The sequence below is a fragment of the Euprymna scolopes genome, chromosome 35 (genome assembly GCF_053919585.1).
Source record: "Euprymna scolopes isolate OS-2025 chromosome 35, ASM5391958v1, whole genome shotgun sequence".
NCBI lineage: Eukaryota > Metazoa > Mollusca > Cephalopoda > Sepiida > Sepiolidae > Euprymna > Euprymna scolopes.
The window spans coordinates 25,047,451-25,071,674 of NC_136516.1; the positions used below are offsets into that span (position 1 = coordinate 25,047,451).

A 24,224-nucleotide genomic window follows, 5' to 3' on the forward strand; every position below is an offset into this window, starting at 1 on the left:
AATAAATAATTTAGAAAGAATAATAAAAAAATTAGAAAGAATAATAAAAAAATTAGAAAGAATAATAAATAATTTAGAAAGAATAATAAAAAAATTAGAAAGAATAATAAATAATTTAGAAAGAATAATTAAAAAATTAGAAAGAATAATAAAAAAATTAGAAAGAATAATAAAAAAAATTAGAAAGAATAATAAAAAAAATTAGAAAGAACAATAAATAATTTAGAAAGAATAATAAAAAAATTAGGAAGAATAATAAATAATTTAGAAAGAATAATAAAAAAAAATTAGAAAGAATAACAAAAAAATTAGAAAGAATAATAAATAATTTAGAAAGAATAATAAAAAAATTAGAAAGAATAATAAATAATTTAGAAAGAATAATAAAAAAATTAGAAAGAATAATAAAAAATTAGAAAGAATAATACAAAATTTAGAAAGAATAATAAAAAAATAAGAAAGAATAATAAATAATTTAGAAAGAATAATAAAAAAATTAGAAAGAATAATAAAAAAATTAGAAAGAATAATAAATAATTTAGAAAGAATAATAAAAAAATTAGAAAGAATAATAAAAAAATTAGAAAGAATAATACAAAATTTAGAAAGAATAATAAAAAAATAAGAAAGAATAATAAATAATTTAGAAAGAATAATAAAAAAAATTAGAAAGAATAATAAATAATTTAGAAAGAATAATAAAAAAATTAGAAAGAATAATAAAAAATTAGAAAGAATAATAAATAATTTAGAAAGAATAATAAAAAAATTAGGAAGAATAATAAATAATTAAGAAAGAATAATAAAAAATTTAGAATGAATAATAAAAAAAATTAGAGAGAATAATAAAAAAATGGGAAAGAATAATAACAAAATTTAGAAAGAATTATTAAAAAATTAGAAAGAATAATAAAAAATTTAGAAAGAATAATAAAATAAAAATTTAGAAAGAATAATAAAAAAATTAGAAAGAATAATAAAAAAAATTAGAAAGAATAAAAAAAAATTTAGAAATAATAATAAATAAAATTAAAAAGAATAATAAAATAATTTAGAAAGAATATAGAAAAAAATTTAGAAAGAATAATAAAAAATTTAGACAGAATCATAAAAATTTTAGAAATAATAATAAAAATATTTAGAAAGAATAATAAAAAAATTGAGAAAGAATAATAGAAAAAATTGAGAAAGAATAATATAAAAAATTTATAAAGTATAATAAAAAAAATCAAGGCATAATAATTTAAAAATTGAGAAAGAATAATAACAAAATTTAGAAAGAATAATAAAAAAATTAGAAAGAATAATAAATAATTTAGAAAGAATAATAAAAAAATTAGAAAGAATAATAAAAAAATTAGAAAGAATAATAAAAAAATTAGAAAGAATAATAAAAAAAATAAGAAAGAACAATAAATAATTTAGAAAGAATAATAAAAAATTAGGAAGAATAATAAATAATTTAGAAAGAATAATAAAAAAAATTAGAAAGAATAACAAAAAAATTAGAAAGAATAATAAATAATTTAGAAAGAATAATAAAAAAATTAGAAAGAATAATAAATAATTTAGAAAGAATAATAAAAAAAATTAGAAAGAATAATAAAAAATTAGAAAGAATAATACAAAATTTAGAAAGAATAATAAAAAAATAAGAAAGAATAATAAATAATTTAGAAAGAATAATAAAAAAATTTAGAAAGAATAATAAAAAAATTAGAAAGAATAATAAATAATTTAGAAAGAATAATAAAAAAATTAGAAAGAATAATAAAAAAATTAGAAAGAATATACAAAATTTAGAAAGACTAATAAAAAAATAAGAAAGAATAATAAATAATTTAGAAAGAATAATAAAAAAATTAGAAAGAATAATAAAAAAATTAGAAAGAATAATAAAAAAAATTAGAAAGAATAATAAAAAATTAGAAAGAATAATAAAAAATTTAGAAAGAATAATAATAAAATTAGGAAGAATAATAAATAATTAAGAAAGAATAATAAAAAATTTAGAGAGAATAATAAAAAAATGGGAAAGAATAATAACAAAATTTAGAAAGAATTATTAAAAAATTAGAAAGAATAATAAAAAATTTAGAAAGAATAATAAAATAAAAATTTAGAAAGAATAATAAAAAAAATTAGAAAGAATAATAAAAAAATTAGAAAGAATAAAAAAAAATTTAGAAATAATAATAAATAAAATTAAAAAGAATAATAAAATAATTTAGAAGGAATAATAAAAAAAATTTAGAAAGAATATAGAAAAGAATTTAGAAAGAATAATAAAAAATTTAGAAAGAATCATAAAAATTTTAGAAATAATAATAAAAATATTTAGAAAGAATAATAAAAAAATTTAGAAAGAATAATAGAAAAAATTTAGAAAGAATAATAAAAAATTTAGAAAGAATAATAAAAATTTTAGAAATAATAATAACAATATTTAGAAAGAATAATAAAAAAATTTAGAAAGAATAATAGAAAAAATTTAGAAAGAATAATATAAAAAATTTATAAAGTATAATAAAAAAATCAAGGAATAATAATTTAAAAATTGAGAAAGAATAATAACAAAATTTAGAAAGAATAATAAAAAATTTAGAAAGAATAATAAAAAAATTAGAAATAATAATGAAAAAATTTAGAAAGAATAATAAAAAATTTAGAAAGAATAATAACAAAATTAAGAAAGAATAATATAAAATTTAGAAAGAATATTAAAAAAATTTTGAAAGAATAATAAAAAATCTAGAAAGAATAATAAAAAATTAAGAAAGAATAATAAAATATTTAGAAAGAATAATAAAAAATTTAGAAAGCATAATAAACAATTTAGAAAGAATAATAAAATATTTAGAAAGAATAATAAAAAATTTAGAATGAATAATAACAAAATTAAGAGAGAATGATAAAAAATTTAGAAAGAATAATAAATAAAATTAGAAATATTAATAAAAAATTGAGAAAGAATAATAAAAAATTTTAGAAATAATAATTAAAAAAATTGAGAAACATTAATAAAAAATTTAGAAAGAATAATAAAACATTTAGAAATAATAATAAAAAATTTAGAAAGAATAATAAAAAATTTAGAAAGAATAATAAAAAATCTAGAAAGAATAATAAAAGAAATTAGAAAAGAATAATAAAACATTTAGAAAGAATAATAAAAAAATTTAGAAAGAATAATAAAAATTAAGAAGGAATAATAAAAAATTAGAAGGAATAATAAAAAATGTAGAAAGAATAATAAAAAATTTAGAAAGCATAATAAAAAAAATTTAGAAAGAATAATAAAAAAATTTAGAAAGAATAATAAAAAAAATTAGAAAGAATAATAAAAAAATTTAGAAAGAATAATAAAAATTGTAGAAAGAATAACAAAAAATTTAGAAAGCATAATAAAAAAAATTTAGAAAGAATTATAAAAAAATTTAGAAAGAATAATAAAAAAATTAGAAAGAATAATAAAAAATTTTAGAAAGAATAATAACAAAATTTAGAAAGAATAATAACAAAATTGTGAAAGAAAAATAAATAAATTTAGAAGGAACAATAAAAAATTTAGAAAGAATAATAAAAAATTTAGAAAGAATAATAAAAGAAATTTAGAAAAAATAATATAAAAAATTTATAAAGTATAATAAAAAAATTAAGGAATAATAATTTAAAAATTGAGAAAGAATAATAAAAAATTTAGAAAGAATAATAAAAAATTTAGAAAGAATAATAAAAAAAATTAGAAATAATAATGAAAAAATTCAGAAAAAAATAATAAAAAATTTAGAAAGAATAATAACAAAATTAAGAAAGAATAATATAAAATTTAGAAAGAATATTAAAAAAAATTTAGAAAGAATAATAAAAAATCTAGAAAGAATAATAAAAAATTAGAAAGAATAATAAAAAATTTAGAAAGAATAATAAAAAATTTAGAAAGAATAATAAAAAAATTTAGAAAGAATAATAAAATATTTAGAAAGAATAATAAAAAATTTAGAATGAATAATAACAAAATCAAGAGAGAATGATAAAAAATTTAGAAAGAATAATAAATAAAATTAGAAATATTAATAAAAAATTAAGAAAGAATAATAAAAAAATTTAGAAATAATAATTAAAAAATTGAGAAATAATAATCAAAAATTTAGAAAGAATAATAAAAAATTTAGAAAGAATACTAACAAAATTTAGAAAGAATAATAAAAAATTTAGAAAGAATAATAAAAAATTTAGAAAGAATAATAAAAAATTATGAAAGAATAATAAAAAAGTTAGAAAGAATAATAAAAAATTATGAAAGAATAATAAAAATTTAGAAGGAATAATAAAAAATTTAGAAAGAATAATAAAAAATTTAGAAAGCATAATAAAAAAATTTAGAAAGAATAATAAAAAAATTTAGAAAGAATAATAAAAAAAATTAGAAAGAATAATAAAAAAATTTAGAAAGAATAATAAAAATTGTAGAAAGAATAACAAAAATTTTTGAAAGCATAATAAAAAAAATTTAGAAAGAATTATAAAAAAATTTAGAAAGAATAATAAAAAAAATTAGAAAGAATAATAAAAAAATTTAGAAAGAATAATAAAAAAATTTAGAAAGAATAATAACAAAATTGAGAACCAATGATAAAAAATTTAGAAATAATAATAAAAAATTAAGAAAGAATAATAAAAAATTTTGAAAGAATAATAAAAAAATTTAGAAGGAATAATAAAAAATTTAGAAAGAATAATAAAAAAAACTGAGAATTAATATTTAAAAAATTTAGAAGGAACAAAAAAAAAATTAGAAATAATAATAAAAAATTTAGAAATAATAATAACAAAATTCAGAAAGAATAATAAAAAATTTAGAAAGAATAATAAATAAAATTAGAAAGAATAATAACATATTTAGAAAGAATATTAACAAAATTGAGAAAGAACAATTTAGAAAGAATAATAAAAAGTTTAGAAAGAATAATAAAAGAAATTTAGAAAGAACAATAAAAAATTTAGATAGAATAATAACAAAATTGAGAAAGAATAATTTTTAAAAATTTACAAAGAATAATAAAAAATTAAGAAAGAATAATACAAGAAATTTAGAAAGAACAATAAAAAATTTAGATAGAATAATAAAAAAATTGAGAAAGAATAATTTTAAAAAATTTACAAAAAATAATAAAAAATTTAGAAAGTATAATAAAAAAAATTTAGAAAGAATAATAAAAAAAATTAAGAAAGAATAATAACAAAATTCAGAAAGAATAATAAAAAATTTGAAACAATAATAAAGAAATGTAGAAAGAATAATAAAAAATTTTGAAAGAATAATAAAAAAATTTTTAAAGAATTATAAAAACATTTAGAAAGAATAATAAAAACGTTTAGAAAGAATTATAAAAAATTTAGAAAGAATAATAAAAAATTTAGAAAGAATAATGAAAAATTTAGAGAGAATAATAAAAAATTTAGAAGGAATAATAACAAAAATTTAGAAGGAATAATAAAAAATTTAGAAAGAATAATACAAAATTTAGAAAGCATAATAAAAAAATTAAAAAGAATAATAAAAAATTTAGAAAGAATAATAAAATATTTAGAAAGAATAATAAAAAATTGAGAAAGAATCATACAAAATTTAGAAAGCATAATAAAGAAATTAGAAAGAATAATAACAAAATTGAGAAAAAATAATTAAAAAATTACAAAGAATAATAAATAAAATAAGAAATAATAATAAAAAATTTAGAAAGAATAATAAAAAAATTTAGAAGGAACAATAAGAAATTAAGAAAAAATAATAAAAAAATTGAGAAAGAATATTAAAAAAATTTAGAAAGAATAATAAAAAAAATTTAGATGAATAATAACAAAATTGAGAAAGAATAATTTAAAAAAATTTAGGAAGAATAATAAAAAAATTTAGAAAGAATAACAAAAAAATTTAGAAAGAATAATAACAAAAATTGAAAGAGAATAATAAAAAATTTAAAAATAATAATAAAAAATAACGAAAGAATAATAAAAAATTTAGAAAGAATAATAAAAAAATACGAAAGAATAATAAAAAAAAATTACGAAAGAATAATAAAAAAATTACGAAAGAATAATAAAAAAAATTTAGAAAGAATAATAAAAAATTTTAGAAATAATAATTAAAAAATTGAGAAATAATAATAAAAAATTTAGAAAGTATAAAAAAAATTTAGAAAGAATAATAAAAAAATTATGAAAGAATAATAAAAATTTAGAAAGAATAATAAATAAATTTAGAATGAAAAATAAAAAATGTAGAAAGAATAATAAAAAATTTAGAAAGCATAATAAAAAAAATTTAGAAAGAATTATACAAAAATGTAGAAAGAATAATAAAAAAAATTAGAAAGAATAATAAAAAAAATTTAGAAAGAATAATAAAAAATTTAGAAGGAATAATAAAAAATTTAGAAAGAATAATAAAAAAAACTGAGAATTAATATTTAAAAAATTTAGAAGGAAAAAAAAAATTAGAAATAATAATAAAAAATTTAGAAAGAATAATAAAAAAATTGAGAAAGAATAATAAAAAATTTAGAAAGAATAATAAAAAATTTAGAAAGAATAATAAAAAAATTAGAAAGAATAATAAAAAAATTTAGAAAGAATAATAAAAAAAACTGAGAATTAATATTTAAAAAATTTAGAAGGAACAAAAAGCATTGAGAAAGAATAATAAAAAATTGAGAAAGAATAATAAAAAATTTAGAAGGAATAATAAAAAAAATTAGAAAGAATAATAAAAAATTTAGAAAGAATAATAAAAAAATTTAGAAAGAATAATAACAAAATTTAGAAAGAATAATAACAAAATTTAGAAAGAATAATAACAAAATTTAGATAGAATAATAACAAAATTGAGAACGAATGATAAAAAATTTAGAAATAATAATAAAAAATTAAGAAAGAATAATAAAAAATTTTGAAAAAATAATAAAAAATTTAGAAGGAATAATAAAAAATTAAGAAAGAATAATAAAAAAAACTGAGAATTAATATTTAAAAAATTTAGAAGGAACAAAAAAATTTAGAAATAATAATAAAAAATTTAGAAAGAATAATAAAAAAATTGAGAAAGAATAATAAAAAATTTAGAAAGAATAATAAAAAATTTAGAAAGAATAATAAAAAAAATTAGAAAGAATAATAAAAAAATTTAGAAAGAATAATAAAAAATGTAGAAAAAATAATAAAAAAATTTAGAAAGAATAATAACAAAATTTAGAAAGAATAATAACAAAATTGAGAACGAATGATAAAAAATTGAGAAATAATAATAAAAAATTAAGAAAGAATAATAAAAAATTTTGAAAGAATAATAAAAAAATTTAGAAGGAATAATAAAAAATTTAGAAAGAATAATAAAAAAAAACTGAGAATTGATATTTAAAAAATTTTGAAGGAACAAAAAAAAATTAGAAATAATAATAAAAAATTTCGAAAGAATAATAACAAAATTCAGAAAGAATAATAAAAAATTTAGAAAGAATAATAAATAAAATTAGAAATAATAATAACAAATTTAGAAAGAATAATCACAAAATTGAGAAAGAAAAATAAATAAATTTAGAAGGAACAATAAAAAATTTAGAAAGAATAATAAAAAATTTAGAAAGTATAATAAAAAAATTTAGAAAGAATAATAAAAAAAATTTAGAAAGAATAATAAAAAATTTGAAACAATAATAAAGAAATGTAGAAAGAATAATAAAAAATTTTGAAAGAATAATAAAAAAATTTTGAAAGAATTATAAAAAATTTAGAAAGAATAATAAAAAAGTTTAGAAAGAATTATAAAGAATTTAGAAAGAATAATAAAAAATTTAGAAAGAATAATAAAAAATTTAGAAAGAATAATAAAAAATTTAGAAAGAATAATAAAAAATTTAGAAAGAATAATAAAAAATTTAGAAGGAATAATAAAAAATTTAGAAAGAATAATAAAAAATTTAGAAGGAATAATAAAAAAATTAGAAAGAATAATAAAAAAAATTTAGAAAGAATAATAAAAAAATTTAGAAAGAATTATAAAAAATTTAGAAAGAATAATAAAAAATTTAGAAGGAATAATAAAAAAATTAGAAAGAATAATAAAAAAAATTTAGAAAGAATAATAAAAAAATTTAGAAAGAGTAATAAAAAATTTAGAAGGAATAATAAAATAATTTAGAAAGAATAATAAAAAATTTAGAATGAATAATAAAAAAAATTTAGAAAGAATACTAAAAAAAATGTAGAAAGAATAATAAAAAGAATTTAGAAAGAATAATAAAAAAATTTAGAAAGAATAATAAAAAAATTTAGAAAGAATTATAAAAAATTTAGAAAGAATAATAAAAACAATTTAGAAAGAATAATAATTTTTTTTTTGGTCACCCTGCATACATATATATATATATATATATATATATATATATATATATATATATATATATATATATAGTCTTTGAAGTTTTTACCTTTAAAACTATACAAAAAAATATTTTTTATCATTCGTTAGAATACTATCTAGTCAGTAAGTCATTTAATCACCTGCAATCACTGCATCAACTCGCTCTCGAATTTACTATAAATCCAATAATTTATTTTTCAATTAATCATCAGTTGTTTACCATGAAACACTGTTTCGGAGATTTACAAAAAAAACAGTATATTACATCATTGCATCCCCAGCAGTGTTGATCAAACACCACCACCCTTAATCTTAGGAAGAAGACATGTTACAAACATTTGATCCAATTTCCTATTCTTAATTGCAATTACTAACCTTTTCATACTATAAAAATGAATTTCTTACCTGTGCGATTCATCAATTTCCACATTTAAAATGGATACATTTTTTAGTTTTTTAATTTATCAGTCTTGTATTTATAAGATTAGGATGATCACCCCCCCACTTATCACCCCCACTATGATTAGTATTTAGTATATTTACATTCTTATTTATTTAAAATTAGATATATAAAGGTTAAAAATATTTTTACATATATACATTTTATATAAATATATAAATATATATATATATATAAATATATATATATATATATATATATATATATATATATATATACGTCCAAAAGTCACCACATAATTACCCCCCTTATGTAAGATGATGTAACTTTATTATGAGTTAATAGCATCAATATAACTTTTGTACCATTTTTAAAGAAGGGGAAAATAAACTGGTAATGATTTGTAAACATTTTTTTCATCCCATGAAAATAATAAAAACGCGAGACGAAAAGTATGTTTAATGGATGGCGCTTTAAAATAACATTCCCATGTAGTAAGCATTCCGAACGTGAAAACATACCTGCGTTTAATAAATCTAGCAAAAATCAACTAATCGTCAGATCTACGTGAAATTATCGATACTTATCCATTTTAGAATAAAATTACATATAAAATTCAGTTGTTTTTGTAAAATATGTGAAAGGAATTATTTTTTAGTGTGTGCCTCCCCTCCCCTCATATTTATTTTTCCGAAATTTGAACAAAATATATTTACATCGGTCGAAATTTATTAGAAAAACATAAGAGTTCAAATCAGTAAAAAGTCTTTATTTTTTTTTTATTTAAATACACGTATTGAACAAAAACTTACCTTTAAGTTGCAATTAAAACAATGATATAAATCTAATATTATTATTTTTTTAATAGCGTAATAATATTAATATATACTATAATCAGTTGAATTGCCAAGAAAAAGAAACTTCCTACAAATTACTTAATTTTTAAAAGATTAAAACGATTAAAATTCCATTATTTCAAAATATTCCGTTACAACATAGATTTTTAATTAATTGTTTTTAAATTATTTTTAAATATTAAGTTTTAATATAAACATGGCTTTTGTCAGCTATTTTATCGCCGGGATTAAAACAGATTAAAAATATTATTGCACAAAAAATAAACATTTCGTAGGCCACTCTCATAGCTTGTTTGTCTCTTTTTACTAAACAAAAGTATGGGAGCCGATAATTAACCTAATAAACACTCATACATATTTAGTAAAACCGTATTTCATATTTAATATACACATGTTTATAATATTATTAATCATTAAACTGTGTAAATCTTAAAACCCAACAAAATTATAAGAAAGATTAATCATTAACTGCAGTTTGAAGAAGATAAACAAAGTTTTTTTAAAAATCATTAAGTCGCTTCTGCGTTTCCATAGTTCGTATAGTTAACACAAATCTGGCGTCACAGGATTATGCATTCCGTTCTACACAATTCTTCATATTCGTTTGGCAGTCCCTATATTTCGTAGTTTAATTTTTAATTTTTTTAATTATTAAGATCATTGTAGTAATTCTTTTTAATCATTAAAATAGTTTTTAACGCGTTTCAGACGTTCTGTGGAGCGTCATCTTCAGAAAGTATTCAAAATGTAAAATATTTCAAATATATTTAAAATTGTATAAGAGCGTTTTTGCTATATATATATATATATATATATATATATATATATATATACTTGTTTATTGTTATATAAACATGCTCACATCCCGCTGCTACAAATAGCCACTTGTTTCAATCAAGCAACAGATATCATCAGGCAGCGACTTGACTATTCAAAAGTTCAATCTTTTGAATTGTCAAGTCGCTGCCTGATGATATCTGTTGTTTGATTGAAACAAGTGGCTATTTGTAGCAGCGGGATGTGAGCATGTTATATAACAATAAACAAGTATTATCAGCTCTTTTTATTGAGCACTATCTTACAACCTCGTTGAATTCATTAGTCCGTTACTTTTGAATAAAAAACCCGAGTATATATATATATATATATATATATATATATATATATATATATATATATATATATATATATATATATATATATATATTGGGAAGTCGGGTTTCACCTCTGACTTTAGGTAGTTGCTTGTTTAGCCGCACTGATGAGCTGTGATACAGCGAAACAGTACTGTATGTTGATGACTATATATATATGTGTGTGTGTGCGTGTGTGTGTGTATTAGTTTTGATCTCATTATCATAGATTAGGTTCAATATGATAATCGATAGGGAATTGTCTATATAATGATAAATATATAATCTGCATGAATTAAAAATTATCATATTTAAGCATATCTTACAACCGGGCAACACCGGGCAACACCGGGCAACACCGGGCAACACCGGGCGGCCTGCTAGTATGTGATAAAAATCGAATTTGAAACAAAATTATGACTTTTACACTTTAAAGAACAAGTTTAATGAACGCTATCAATATTCGTACGGCGTAGGGCCACAATATGTATAACACTTGTTTTCTGTAATGTGTGTTTTCTTCATTCTAGGAAGGGGTCTGTGGTGGTCGATTATAACATCCGTACAAAACAATCAGCAACGGAAAGTATTAATAAACAAGCAGCAGACCTCAAGAACGGAATAGTGATCGGCAACACAACTTTCACGGTTCTCTCTTCGAGTGGTAAGTTTAAAATTATTCTTTACATCGAACAACTAGCAAACCGCTCAGCGTTGCCCGGTCATAAAATACGCATAAATATTATATCTTAATTTCATACATGTGCATGCGAGTATTATGTTTTTTTTTATAAACAGTTCACTTCTTGATGGAAACCAAAACCCAAAGACAGTGAATCAAGTGCGATAACCATCAGTCCAGCTTAACACAATCTTTACAAAGTGTTTTCCAACCTACTAATTCTTAATATAAAGAAGCTATTAGGTTTCGCAGCCATGCATGCGCATTCGTGAAACAGTTTACAAACAGAGATAATTCCCCCCCCCACGTAACAATTTTTCAATTTTTACCCCTTAGCAGCCCATTTTCCCAGGTAAAAATGAATTAAAATGTTTTCCATGTGTCTGAATGGTCTGTATACAAAATTTCAAGTCTATAGATCAAACATTCGTTGAGTATATAGGTTGAGAAGTGTTCTTACATACATACTTTCCCACTTTTATAGATATATAGAGTATGGATTAATTCATAGCAGATGTGCCCCCCCTCCGACGTAAATACTCCCGACTAACAAGACTAGCAGAAAAATCCGCCCTCTTCACTGCTGAGGTGCGTAAATACTGGAAAGCCTTCTACTCTAATAGTTTCTTGCCTTTGGTATTCCCTTCTTACTAATCCGACAATCGGCAAAATCCCACCTCTTCACTATTTCCAGTATCTAGGGACCTCAACAGTGAATGGTTGGGATTTGTTGCTTGCCGCATCTTTTATCCTGAATGTTTCCTCAAATAGCTATCAGATTGTTTGAAAAGTTTTTGCCGTAGTTTAAAGCAAATAAAAAAATCTAAGTCAACATATGCCGTTTAATTAAATACTTATAAATGGTGCACTTTATTATGTTAAACCTTTGAGAGAGTTGTGATGTCCTGGCATGACAACCAGATCCTCGGTTGTTAAACACGATAAAGCGATAGACACATCCCCTTTAGATCAAAGGGTTAGTGTGGCGTCTGCTACGTCTTATCTTCAAATTCTCGGCATCATTAATTCCCTCCTGAGAATTATCATTGCTGAAACTATCATGCTGCAATTGAACTCTGCATGAAATAAACAAACAAAATCGAGAGTCCAACTAATCATCTCTTTCTCTTATAAAAAGAGAGCAATAGACAGAGACAGAACGATGGGAAAAGATAAATAGATATTTAAATCTGAAATATTGTCATTATTTAACAAATCCTAGTATCAGCAAAACAAATATGGCCTTTTATATATGTCAACTTCGATTGCTTTGACATGGCTGAAATTTTATAAACATTTGTCGATCTGAGTCGAGTTAGAGATTGTCGTCTCTACTATGTTTTCCATAACACATTTTTCAACTATATTTGCCCCAATTGGAGGGCAAGCCTCTCAATCTCACGCACAGAGGCTCCCTCGAGAGGACTCTATATAACTGTGTTACAATGTGAATTATTGTCAACAATCTCTTGATTTGGTCGTTATTAACGAGGGATTCAATACCTATTAAATGTATGAATCTAGGACCAGCGTTGCAACTTTCCAGAAGGGGAAAAATTTCCTGGAATAAAAAGTTGCCAAAGATATAACGTGAGGCTCTGTCGCTCTTTGGGAAAAATTTCCATTGCAGTTTTTCCGTCAAGACAAGACCAAAGATGAACCAAATATTCCGATTGGCCAGATGTTGAAGCCCTCAAATAAGTGTTATTATTTCTTTATATTGTAAAGGTGTTTATGTATATTTTTGTCCCCTCATGGGCTGTATTTAAATGTATATACACACACAACAAACTTTAGATGGTCACATGTATATATGCTTGCGTCACTAGATGGTCACATGTATATATGCTTGCGTACAATCACGTCACTAGATGGTCATAAAACTCATATACATCTCCCCCTATTTCATACAGACTCCCACAACATTATATGCAGAAGATGGGCTGTCTAAGCATTCAAGATTATTAAGGCTAAAAAATCCATCAGCAAGAGGATAAGATTCATACCATAGTCCGCTTGCCCCCCTCCCTCTCCACATTTTTATTCGGCGCCCAACTCATTCCTCTGTCATAACATGCACAAACACAGAGAAAACTTTTTGTTAAATGTTTTTGACTCCTGATCGGGGAGTATGACACCAATGATTTCGCCGATCGTTTTTATAACCACCGGCTGTACTAACAAACCAATGAAAATCTTCCAAAGTTACTATAAAAATTGTCGAATTTTGGATGCAATCAGTTTGCCATTAACTATGTCACGGACCGCATTTGATTCTTGGCCGCCATCTTTGTTACTGGTAATTACTTTACACTCGGTATCGGGACTGCACTGATTCTCCACCGCCATCTTTGTTCAACAGGATGTCTCAACACTTAACACTTTTAACATATTTTTCAACTATACTTGTCTCCCTCTGAGTCTTTATCGTTATGCCACACCAACTGATAAATTAGCAGAGCCTTTTAAAACAATGCATGGATGCATCTAAAAATATTAAAGAGTGATTACGAAACAGAAAAATATTATCTACCAAATCGTTAACAAAATTCACAATTCTTTCTTTTTTCTTTTACTCATGTTTAAAGGTATACTGCCACTTAATCTATTTCGGACGATTATCTACGAAATTATTAATAAAATGTTTTGTAGAGAAAAATTGTGACTTTTGTTTTTGCCTTCACAGAACATAATTGAATTTTGGGAAGGAAAATGTAATAGCGTCAATGTTTGGTTTATTTTAGGTCAGGAAGTTGGTATGTTCAGACAGTCTGATCTGTTAGCACCAAATCTTACTGATGAGGTGATTAGCAAAGTGTCCACACATATCATTGAACAGCAATAAAACAAAGATTGTTGGACATTTAATTCTGAAACTAATAAAGGTCATATCATATTCCGTTTCCTTAGCACAAATCCTAGCATCAGGGAAATAAATCTGGCCTTTTACAAATGTCAACCTTGACTGCCTTGACATAGCTAAAATTTTATAAACATCTGGCAATCTGAGTCGAGTTAGGGATTATCGTCTATGTTTTCCATAACACATTTTCAACTATATTTGTCTCCAGTCGAGTACTAGGAAAGTTGGTTATAAAGCCCCTAAAACTCAGGTACCGAGGCTCCCCCAAGAGGGCTCTATATAATTGTGCTACTATGTGGATTATTCTCAATAATATCTTGATTTGGTCGTTATCAGCGAGGGGTCCAACGCTTATTAAATGTACAATCAGTATTGAAACTTTATAAAAGGGAAAAAATGTTTGAGATAAAAAGTTGTCGAAAATAAACCTGAGGCTGTTATTTCTTGGGAAAATTTTCCGGTGCAGCTTTTCGTCAAACAAGACCAAAGATAAACTAGATATGTTCCTGTTTGGGCAGATGTTGAAATTCCCCCCCACCCAATAAGCGTTATTCGCCCTTTGTATTGTAAAGGTATTTATGTATATTATTTGTTAAATGTTTATTTATTTGTTAGGTATTTATGTATATTATTTGTTAAATGTTTATTTATTTGTTAGGTATTTATGTATATTATTTGCTGAATGTTTATTTATTTGTTAGGTATTTATGTATATTATTTGTTAAATGTTTATTTATTTGTTAGGTATTTATGTATATTATTTGTTAAATGTTTATTTATTTGTTAGGTATTTATGTATATTATTTGTAAAATGTTTATTTATTTGTTAGGTATTTATGTATATTATTTGTAAAATGTTTATTTATTTGTTAGGTATTTATGTATAATTTATTTATAACATAAAACTGGCATGCCCATTTTTATCCATTTGTCGACTGTTTCACGACTGCGCATGCGTATATCATTCACATGATAGGTTTCTTATACTAAGAATAAGTAGGGTTGAAAACATTTTTTTAAAGATCGTGGCAAACTGGCCTGACAGTTATCATACTTGACTCACTGTCTTTAGTTTTTGGTTTCAATCTCAGCTCGCGAATTATATTTGCTTACAAGAAGTGAACTGTTTAGAAAAATAAAAAAAGAATTTAAGGTTACATTTAATACCGGACAACACCGGGTACATCTGCTAGTAAATAATAATTGTAATCAGAATGTAGCGATCGTTATTTCTAAATGCCATTGTGATTCTACATTATTCAGTCCCCTTGTCTTGCAGTAAGCGTACAATATGTGCAATCTATTTTTCTGTTTGCAATAATTTTTTTTTAATTTAAAATTGAAATAAACTCGTGTTTACAAAATATTTTAATGATGAAAATTGTCAATTATTATTCGGTAGTTTTTAACTATTTTCTGTTTCTTTTATTTTACAGCAGTAGCGTGCAAAGAGGGTTGTCCGTAAGTAGATATATTTCTTTGTTCTTATAAATTATAAATACAGTTTTCGAAAACCACAAGACAAGCTTAACTTTTTTCCTTTTCACATGTTTTTATTTTTAAGTTATCTCCGTTGCACAGCAGGAACACATAACACAAGGTCGGAAAAGTATGAAAACAAGCACCTCAGAGGAAAAGCACTCTGGCCAAAAAAAATTCTCTGGGTAGTTCCGTCAGTATTCCCCATTAAAAGTGTCTGTCAATTAGCAACAAATTAACCTTTTCTAAAAAGATGAGGAAGTAAAACCTTGCAAATTGCACAAGGTCACACGTCACACTCACAGAAACCCAGTCACGTCAAAATAGCTTAGACTCTGCTGGTTTGATTTTGACTTGAAACTAATCACAAAGGGTTCAAAACATATTTATATATGTAATGTAGTTGTGTAAGCATTCGGGGTGTGACGTGTGCGTGATGTCACAGACTCAAATATATAGATAAAGAGGTGAAGCAAAGAGAGGAGAAGAAGAAGAAAGAAAATGACGATTGCAAGGTATGTGTGTTTGCAAAAGTCGAACTTTGTGAAAATTGTCGTCGTGCCAGTGAGATTTACGACATGAGTTTGTTTGTTTTTTTGTTTTTTTTCCTGGTGTGGTATACTGACAGACCACCAACTGTGTTAGGTCCATGAAATGAACAAGAAATGGTGTGTGGAACTCCTTATTTCCTTCGCAACTGTCTCTACATACAATCTGTTGAGTTCGTTACAGATAACAACAAAATATATATATATATATATATATATATATATATATATATATATATATACGTATGTATATATGTACTGATATAAGCAATATATATATATATATATATATATATATACGTATGTATATATGTACTGATATAAGCAATATATATATATATATATATATATATATATATATATATATATATATAAAATAAAATAAAATAAAAATCCGAACCCGCATTTTATTAATCCCTACCCTCTGATGAGAAGGAAAGTATTTCTTCGAAACTCCGCGGATTAAGGACTATCCACTTATCTAGTGTTTCCTTTTCAGATTAAATATGTTTTTAACTCATTTCAAAGTGTTTTTTTAACATGTTTTATTAATTGTTTGCTCGTATATATATATATATATATAAGCAAAATCCCACCCCTACACAGTAGATATCCCCAGATGTAAGAAAGCCTTCTACTCTAATAGTTTCTTCCCCAGAACTGCTAGACTCTGAAACTCCCTTCCGGATTCCTATTTTGCCAACTGAACTGGCATATAAAAGTTCAAGTGTAATGTGAACAGACATCTTGCTGCTCAACTCCCTACATAGTATCCTTGCAACTTATGTCCACGAGAGTAGACTCCTACATCAAAGTGACACTGTGCCTTGTTTAGGGTGGAAATGGAATTTAAAATATCTATCTATCTCTCTCTCTCTCTCTATATATATATATATATATATATATATTAGTAATTGTCTGTATTTTTGAGATGAGTTGTTTTCATTGATTGAGTTTGTCGGACTGACTTCCTCATCTTGGTTGTTATTGTCACAACGTTTCGGCCGTTTTGCCCTCCGGCCTTCGTCAGGTGAACGGTTTGTTAGGAGTCTCGAACCCAACCCTTTATTATTATTACGGGGGTACCGTGTTCGGACTCCAGCTAGGCTTTGGGACTTAGTTGCTGATTCTCTGTTTTTCAATGTTACTTTTTTCACTGCCTTCATTCAGGATTGAACTCAACACCTTTGGGTAACTGTAAACTTTGATACAACGTCTAGGACCACTCGGCCATATGTCACTAGGACAATTCTTAGTTGGTTTTTGTTAATGTTAAACCTATGTTGTTATTCAAGGTTTTCTCTCTCTATCAGAGGTGTCCAAATTGCATTCAGCTCTATGCTTGGTTTGCTCAGTAGGTTGTTATGTCCGAGCATGTGAGCTGTTTCTTTAAGTTTTCTCACTTTCCAGTGGGTCTCTCTGTTTATTATTTTTACTTCATCCCATAGGGGGCGATGATCCCCCCTCTCTATCCAGACATGGTTGGCTATACCCGATTTTTCCGTCTCCCCTTTAGTTACCGCTTTTCGGTGTTCTTCCACCCGTACTTTAAGGGGGCGGCATGTTTCACCCTTGTAAACCTTTCTGCAACTGCATGGGATGGAGTATATGCAGTTTTTGGTCATGTTCTCATCCGTGCGGGGCTTCACTCGTACCAGGTATCGTCTGAGTGTTGACTCGCTTTTGAATACCGTCCTGATGTTGTAGGGGGCACATATTCTCTGAATCTTTTCGGAGATGCCTCGTATGTATGGTAGGCAGACCGTTGGAGGTTTTTGGGTTTCATTCTCCTCTCTTATACTATTAACACGTCTGGTGGATAGTATGCTATCGGGGTAGTTGTTACGACGGAGGGTATTCTTCAACCTGACCATTTCTTGGTGGTATGTAATGGTGTCGCTACTTATTGTCTCTGCTCGATGTTGTAAGCAGCGTGCGATTCCATGTTTGATACTGTATGGGTGATGGGAGTTGAAGTTTAGGTATTGTCCGGTGAAGGTAGGCTTGCGATATACGGATGTCTTAAACCCATGCTCTGTGCGTGATATGAGTATATCAAGGAAGGCCAGTTGGTTATCTTTTTCTTTCTCCATTGTGAACTGTATCGATGGTCTTATTGAGTTCACATGATCTAGGAGAGCCTGGATGTCTTCCTGATGGGGCCAGAGTATGAAGGTGTCATCAACGTATCTTAGCCACATGGTGGGCTTTAAGGGAGCTGAACCTAAGGCCATGTCTTCGAAGTATTCCATGTATATGTTCGCCATCACTGGTGATAATGGCGAGCCCATAGCTAGTCCCTCCTCTTGTCGATATAGGTCAGTACCCATTCTGAAGTAGGTTGTTTCTATGCAGAATGTCAGCATTTCCATTAAGTTTGGCAATGGTACACATGTGCGCTCTTCTATGGAGAGGTCCGCAGCTAGTTTGTCTTGAATTACTGCTAGTGCCTCACTAGTTGGGACTTTAGTGAACAGGCTAACCACATCTAGGCTTACCATTTGGTTTGTACTGATGGGTGCTCCCTTGATCAGTTCTGTGAAGTGGGCAGAATTCTTTACATGTGTTGCTGACTTGCCTGCTAATGGGTTTATTATATCCACAAGGTACCTGCTCAGTGGGTGGCATGCTGAGCCTCGGCAGCTCACTATGGGTCTGAGTGGAATACCGTCTTTGTGTATCTTGGGGAGACCGTACATATGTGGTAGCTTACTGTAATGCTGGACCAGCTGTCTATATCTCATCGGAGCGATGTGTTCCTTGTTTTTCGTAAGGATTTGTAACAGCTTTCTTTCGGTTTTCAAAGTTGGGTCCTTCTTTATTTTACCGTAGCTACCATCTGCGATTAGGCCTGCCATTTTTTCAGAGTATTCCGACATGTCCATCACCACAGTAGCATTGCCTTTGTCTGTTGGCAGAATTATTATACTGCTGTCACCCTGTAGGTTTCTTATAGCCAGCCTATCTTCCCGAGAGAAGAGCGCACATGTGTACGAGGTTGACATATATAAAAGGCCATATTTGTTTTGCTGATACTAGGATTTGTTAAATAATGACAATATTTCAGATTTAAATATCTACCAAACTCCTCCACGTGAAATTTTAGATATAGATTCCTTCGACATGAACCTAACTTAATAACTTTATTTGAGCCCTAAACAATAAATTTTAAGGGGTCATAATAGGGGTCAAAATTTTAAAAAGTTGACCATTTTTTTTTTTTGCTCAGCATACACCTCAAAACACCCGGGCAACGCTGGGCACCCGTGCTGTATATATATATATATATATATATATATATATATATATATATATACTAGCAGGGGTGCCCGGAGTTTCTCGGGTGTTTGGAGGTGTATGCTGTGCAAAAAAAGCAAAAAAACAAAAAAAATGGTTAATTTTTTTAAATTTGACCCCTATTATGACCCCTTAAAATTTATTGTTTCGGGCTCAAATCAATTTATTAAGTTAGATCCAGGTTCAAGGAACCTATATTTAAAATTTCAAGTGTCTAGACCTAAAATTGTCGGAGGAGTTTGGTAGAGTTCTTAAAGGTCAAATCGTTGAAATTTCACTCCTTAACAGCCAAATTTCTGGCTGACACCCGTCACATCGATTTTCCCAAATCTCAGTACCCGGTATTTCAAATTTCGAGTCTATAGACTAAAAATTGACAGAGTTATTGCGTAGGGAAATGTACACAGATAGACAGACACACAGACAGACAGACAGACACGTTCACTTTTATATATATATATATATATATATATATATATATATATATATAGTGTTCCCAAAAATATGACATCATTGCGCAGACCAATAATTTTGGCAATTTTCGTTGAAATGACCTCAAATATTTATAGCTGGTATAGAAACCTGCCAGGGGATATGTGTAAGGGCTCGTCTATGTCTATCCTCTTCCTGCTAACGTTGAAGAACTCAAGCAGAGAATTACCACCGCACTGGAGAATTTTGCACGAATTTGATTACCGACTTGACGTCTGCAGAGTCACGGGCGGCGCTCATATTGAACATTTGGGAAAATTATGAAATCGGTCATAGAATCTACACTTTTGGGAGAGAAATGGCTAAACTGCCTGAATATATGAAGCTCTACCCGATTAAGAGAAGCAATTTAAAAAAAAATAGGGAAACGCTAATTAAAGTTACATGAGAACTTTATTATATTATCGTGTCAATAAGGATGAAGGTGATTACAAAAGTGAAAAGGGTAGTTGATATAATAATTTACTTATTAACCCCCTTCCCCAGTAACTTTCTTCGTAATCTATCTAGAAGCAGACGAGCAAATGACACGTGAATATTAAGAAGATCAGCATTTGTAGTTTCGAAAGGTTTTAAAATTCATACAAAACTATTTTCATAAACGGAAATGGAATCGTGTCATCTTTTCTATGGCGATAATTTTATCATTTCACCCTGTACAAAACTTGTTTTATAAACGAGGACTTTTCAGTGTTTCTTTTTTTTTGTTTTTTTTTAGACATTCATTAAAACTAATTGCTTAAAAAGTGATGGGAGTTTTTTTTTTGTTTTTTTTTTTTAGACATTCATTAAAACTAATTGCTTAAAAAGTGATGGAATTTTTTTTTTTTTTTTTTTTCTCCTGTAGCAGATGTCTTCCTGTTTCTACTTTTGTTTTTTTCTCGCTCATACACCCTTATTCAAAATTCATATCAGCAGGCTGACATCAGTGGACTTTTTTTCTACCAAAGCAGTCATTAACATTTTTTTTTTATATTTAACATATTTCAAGGTCATATAAATTATTGCACAATAAAAAAAATTAAATTAAAACAAAAATCACTTTTCTTTATTTCGAATTATTTAATCAAATAAAATTTCCATTTTTTACTTGTTTACTAAATTTAAAAAGCTATTTCCCCCCCCCCCCATCGGTTTTTCCAGTTAAATTCAGTTTTTATTATTTTTTTGTTTATTAAATTGTTAGGTAATTTGCTGGAATAAATTTTTCAAGAACTTGCTTCTAAATTAAACGTAACATATACAACGATTTCCAACCACATGAGAAAAATTGGAAAGACAAAAAAACTTGATAACTTGGACTACAACCAAAAGCAAAGTCATTATAAATTGTCATCTTCTTTTACGCAGCAATAACGACCCGTTTGTCAATCGGGTTTTCATTTGCGATGAAAAGTGGGGTCTTTACAACAATCAGTGACGCTCAGCTCAGTGGTTTGCCGCCGATGAAGTTCCATGACACTTCCTGAAGCCAGAGTTGCACCAAAAGAAAGTAATGCTGACTGTTTGATTGTCTGCGATCAGTCTCATCTATTACGGTTTTTTGAATGCAACCATTATGGCAGAGAAGTACTGCCAACAAATTGATTAAATGCATCAGAAACGTCGACAACAACAACCTCCATTCACAACAATGCCGATCACACGTTGCTAAACTGACGCTGCACAAGTTGAACAAATTGGGCTATGAAACTCTGCCTCATCCACCATGCTCTCCAGACCTTTTCCCTACTAACTACCACTTTTTCAAGCATCTCGACAGCTTTCTGAACGAGAAAAGCTTCAAAGCCCACGTGATATCAAAAACGCCACCAGAATGCAAGATTTTTACGTTACTGACATAAATACCCTTGTTTTGAATTGGCAAAAGTCCTTATTTCGATCAATAAATTTTTGTTTGAGCCAAGATATGTTCATTTGTATTTAAAGAAATATAAAAGTATACAAATTAAATATGACGGTATACTCTCTGTGATTCGATATTGACGTTTTTTTTTGTTTTTTTTTTACCTGGAGGTCACCACTTATCAAGGCCCAGAAGCCACTCGGGGATAAGGGTTATTTTGTGTTCAGTAATCAATGGGATAGTGTTGCAGTATTCATTAGTATTGGAAATTTGATAAAGTGCCATTACTTAAGGAGGCGGTTCATCAGGAATTTGTTGATGTTGGACTTGAAGACATCCAAGTTGAAGTCAGGAGGGAAACAGGCAAGCAGTAGAGAGTTCCACAGGCGTGCAGTTCTAAGAAAGAAGCTTTGTTCATGGAATCTACGTTTTGATTTAGGCACAGATAAATAGTGGGGGAAATTTTTGACAGTCGTTTCAGCTAGACAGGTGTTTTTCGTAAAAGATTGGTGAGGAGGGACCAGAGATTGGAGTTCAGACGAGCACCTGCCATGGAAATAACAATGAAACAAAGACAGGCTCGCAACATCTCTTCTGTGGAAGAGAGGTTGCAGGGAAGAGAAAAGGGCATTCCCCACTAAACCACGAAGTCTATTTTGTACTCTGTCAAGGCAGGATAGGCTGTTTTTAGCAGCTCCTGCCCAGATGTGGCAGCAGTATTCCATCCTTGGACGTACTTGGCTTTTATATAGATAGAGAATTGCATCAGCAGTGAGATATCTTCTGGAGTGGTAGAAGGATCCCACTATTTTTCCAGTGACCTTGGCAACAGACTTGATGTACGTGTTTCATTTCAGATCAGGAGTAAAGGTCAAACCCAGAAGCTTGTCAAAACATGAGGCCTCCCCTAGACGAGGGCCATCCATTTCAATTGATGCCAGATGGGGATCAAAGCGTTGATGATATAAAGATAGAAGCTTGGTTTTAGATGCATTAAAGGTCACCAGCCACCTCTTCCCCCACTGTACCATGCGCTCGAGATCAGAGGAGAGAGAATCAGAGAAAACTTTGTCGTTTACTGCCTTTGATGTGTTGCCGTAGATAATATATGTTTTATCTATATTTTAATTTCTATCAAAGAGTTTCTTCAACCAAAATTGTTTTTAAATATTAACTTTTTATAAATATAAAATTTTCTTAATCTTTGTTTACTTTTCATTTTTGCAGGGTAACGCCTGGTGGTAAGTATTCAAATGGGTTTACTTTCTTTTTTCTTATATCAAAATAAAAAATACCAATAGATAGTGTCTTACGATCACCACCGATAGACAAGGCCTGATAACTGAAAAATTACGTCATGCAAAATAGGTAAAGCAAGCAAATCTGTCGAGCAGTAAGACTGGCAACGTTGAATCAGAGCTTTTTGAAAAACTGATGAAAAAACTTATTTAATATATTGAAGAAGAGAAAAAAAATAATGAACACAATTTATAATTGAATTTACCATTATTAAATATTTAAAAAAAGAAGTAAAATCTAGAATTAATTCAAACAGAAAAGCTGTATGTTGGCTCCATTAAAAGATAAACATTGCGGTTGATCATGGATTCCAAAGACAAAAACGTGCTTATTAATTTTATTGTGAATAATTTGAAAACAATTTTTACATATGTATTCGAATAAAAACAAACAAAAATGAAGCAATGACAATTATGTATGTATATATATATATATATATATATATATATATATATATATATATATATATATATATATATACTGTGTGTGCAAAATCAAGACTTCAAGACAAGGTGTTGATGGCAACAAAAAGTGTATTTCATTTTACGTTACAATTGTTTCAATGTCTAGTTCGACAATTTCAAGCATTATATCGTTTGAAAATTTTCAAAAACCAGCATTTCTTCAGACTTTGTGAATAAACACACTTTAGGCAATGTAGCATTTTTTGAATAGAAAGAAAAAAAGGCGGGGGGGGGGATCCCTAACGGGAAAAGCATGCGAGAAACATTTACCTTTGTTGCGATTACGGAAAAGCCCATTTAAATATTAATGTATCGCCTAAATATTAATGTATCGCCTAATTTTCGTATTCTTATTTAAGAACAGAGTTATGTGAAGTTTTTAAGCCATTTAAAAAACACAAAATTTTTTTAAATATATCTTAAATATATATATTAATGCTGA

The 24,224-nt window shown here is 26.1% G+C and overlaps 1 protein-coding gene across 1 annotated transcript in view; it reads left to right on the plus strand.

Annotated features, from left to right (window-relative positions):
• Positions 1 to 23,307, plus strand: part of LOC145259597 (uncharacterized) — a 258,287-nt gene extending 234,980 nt beyond the window's left edge. The window contains exons 33-35 of the mRNA XM_080117250.1: positions 11,343 to 11,476; positions 15,794 to 15,818; positions 23,247 to 23,307. Coding sequence (XP_079973376.1) covers positions 11,343 to 11,476; positions 15,794 to 15,818; positions 23,247 to 23,307 — 220 coding nt within the window. The remainder of the gene's footprint in view (positions 1 to 11,342; positions 11,477 to 15,793; positions 15,819 to 23,246) is intronic.
• Positions 23,308 to 24,224: the final 917 nt, after the last annotated feature.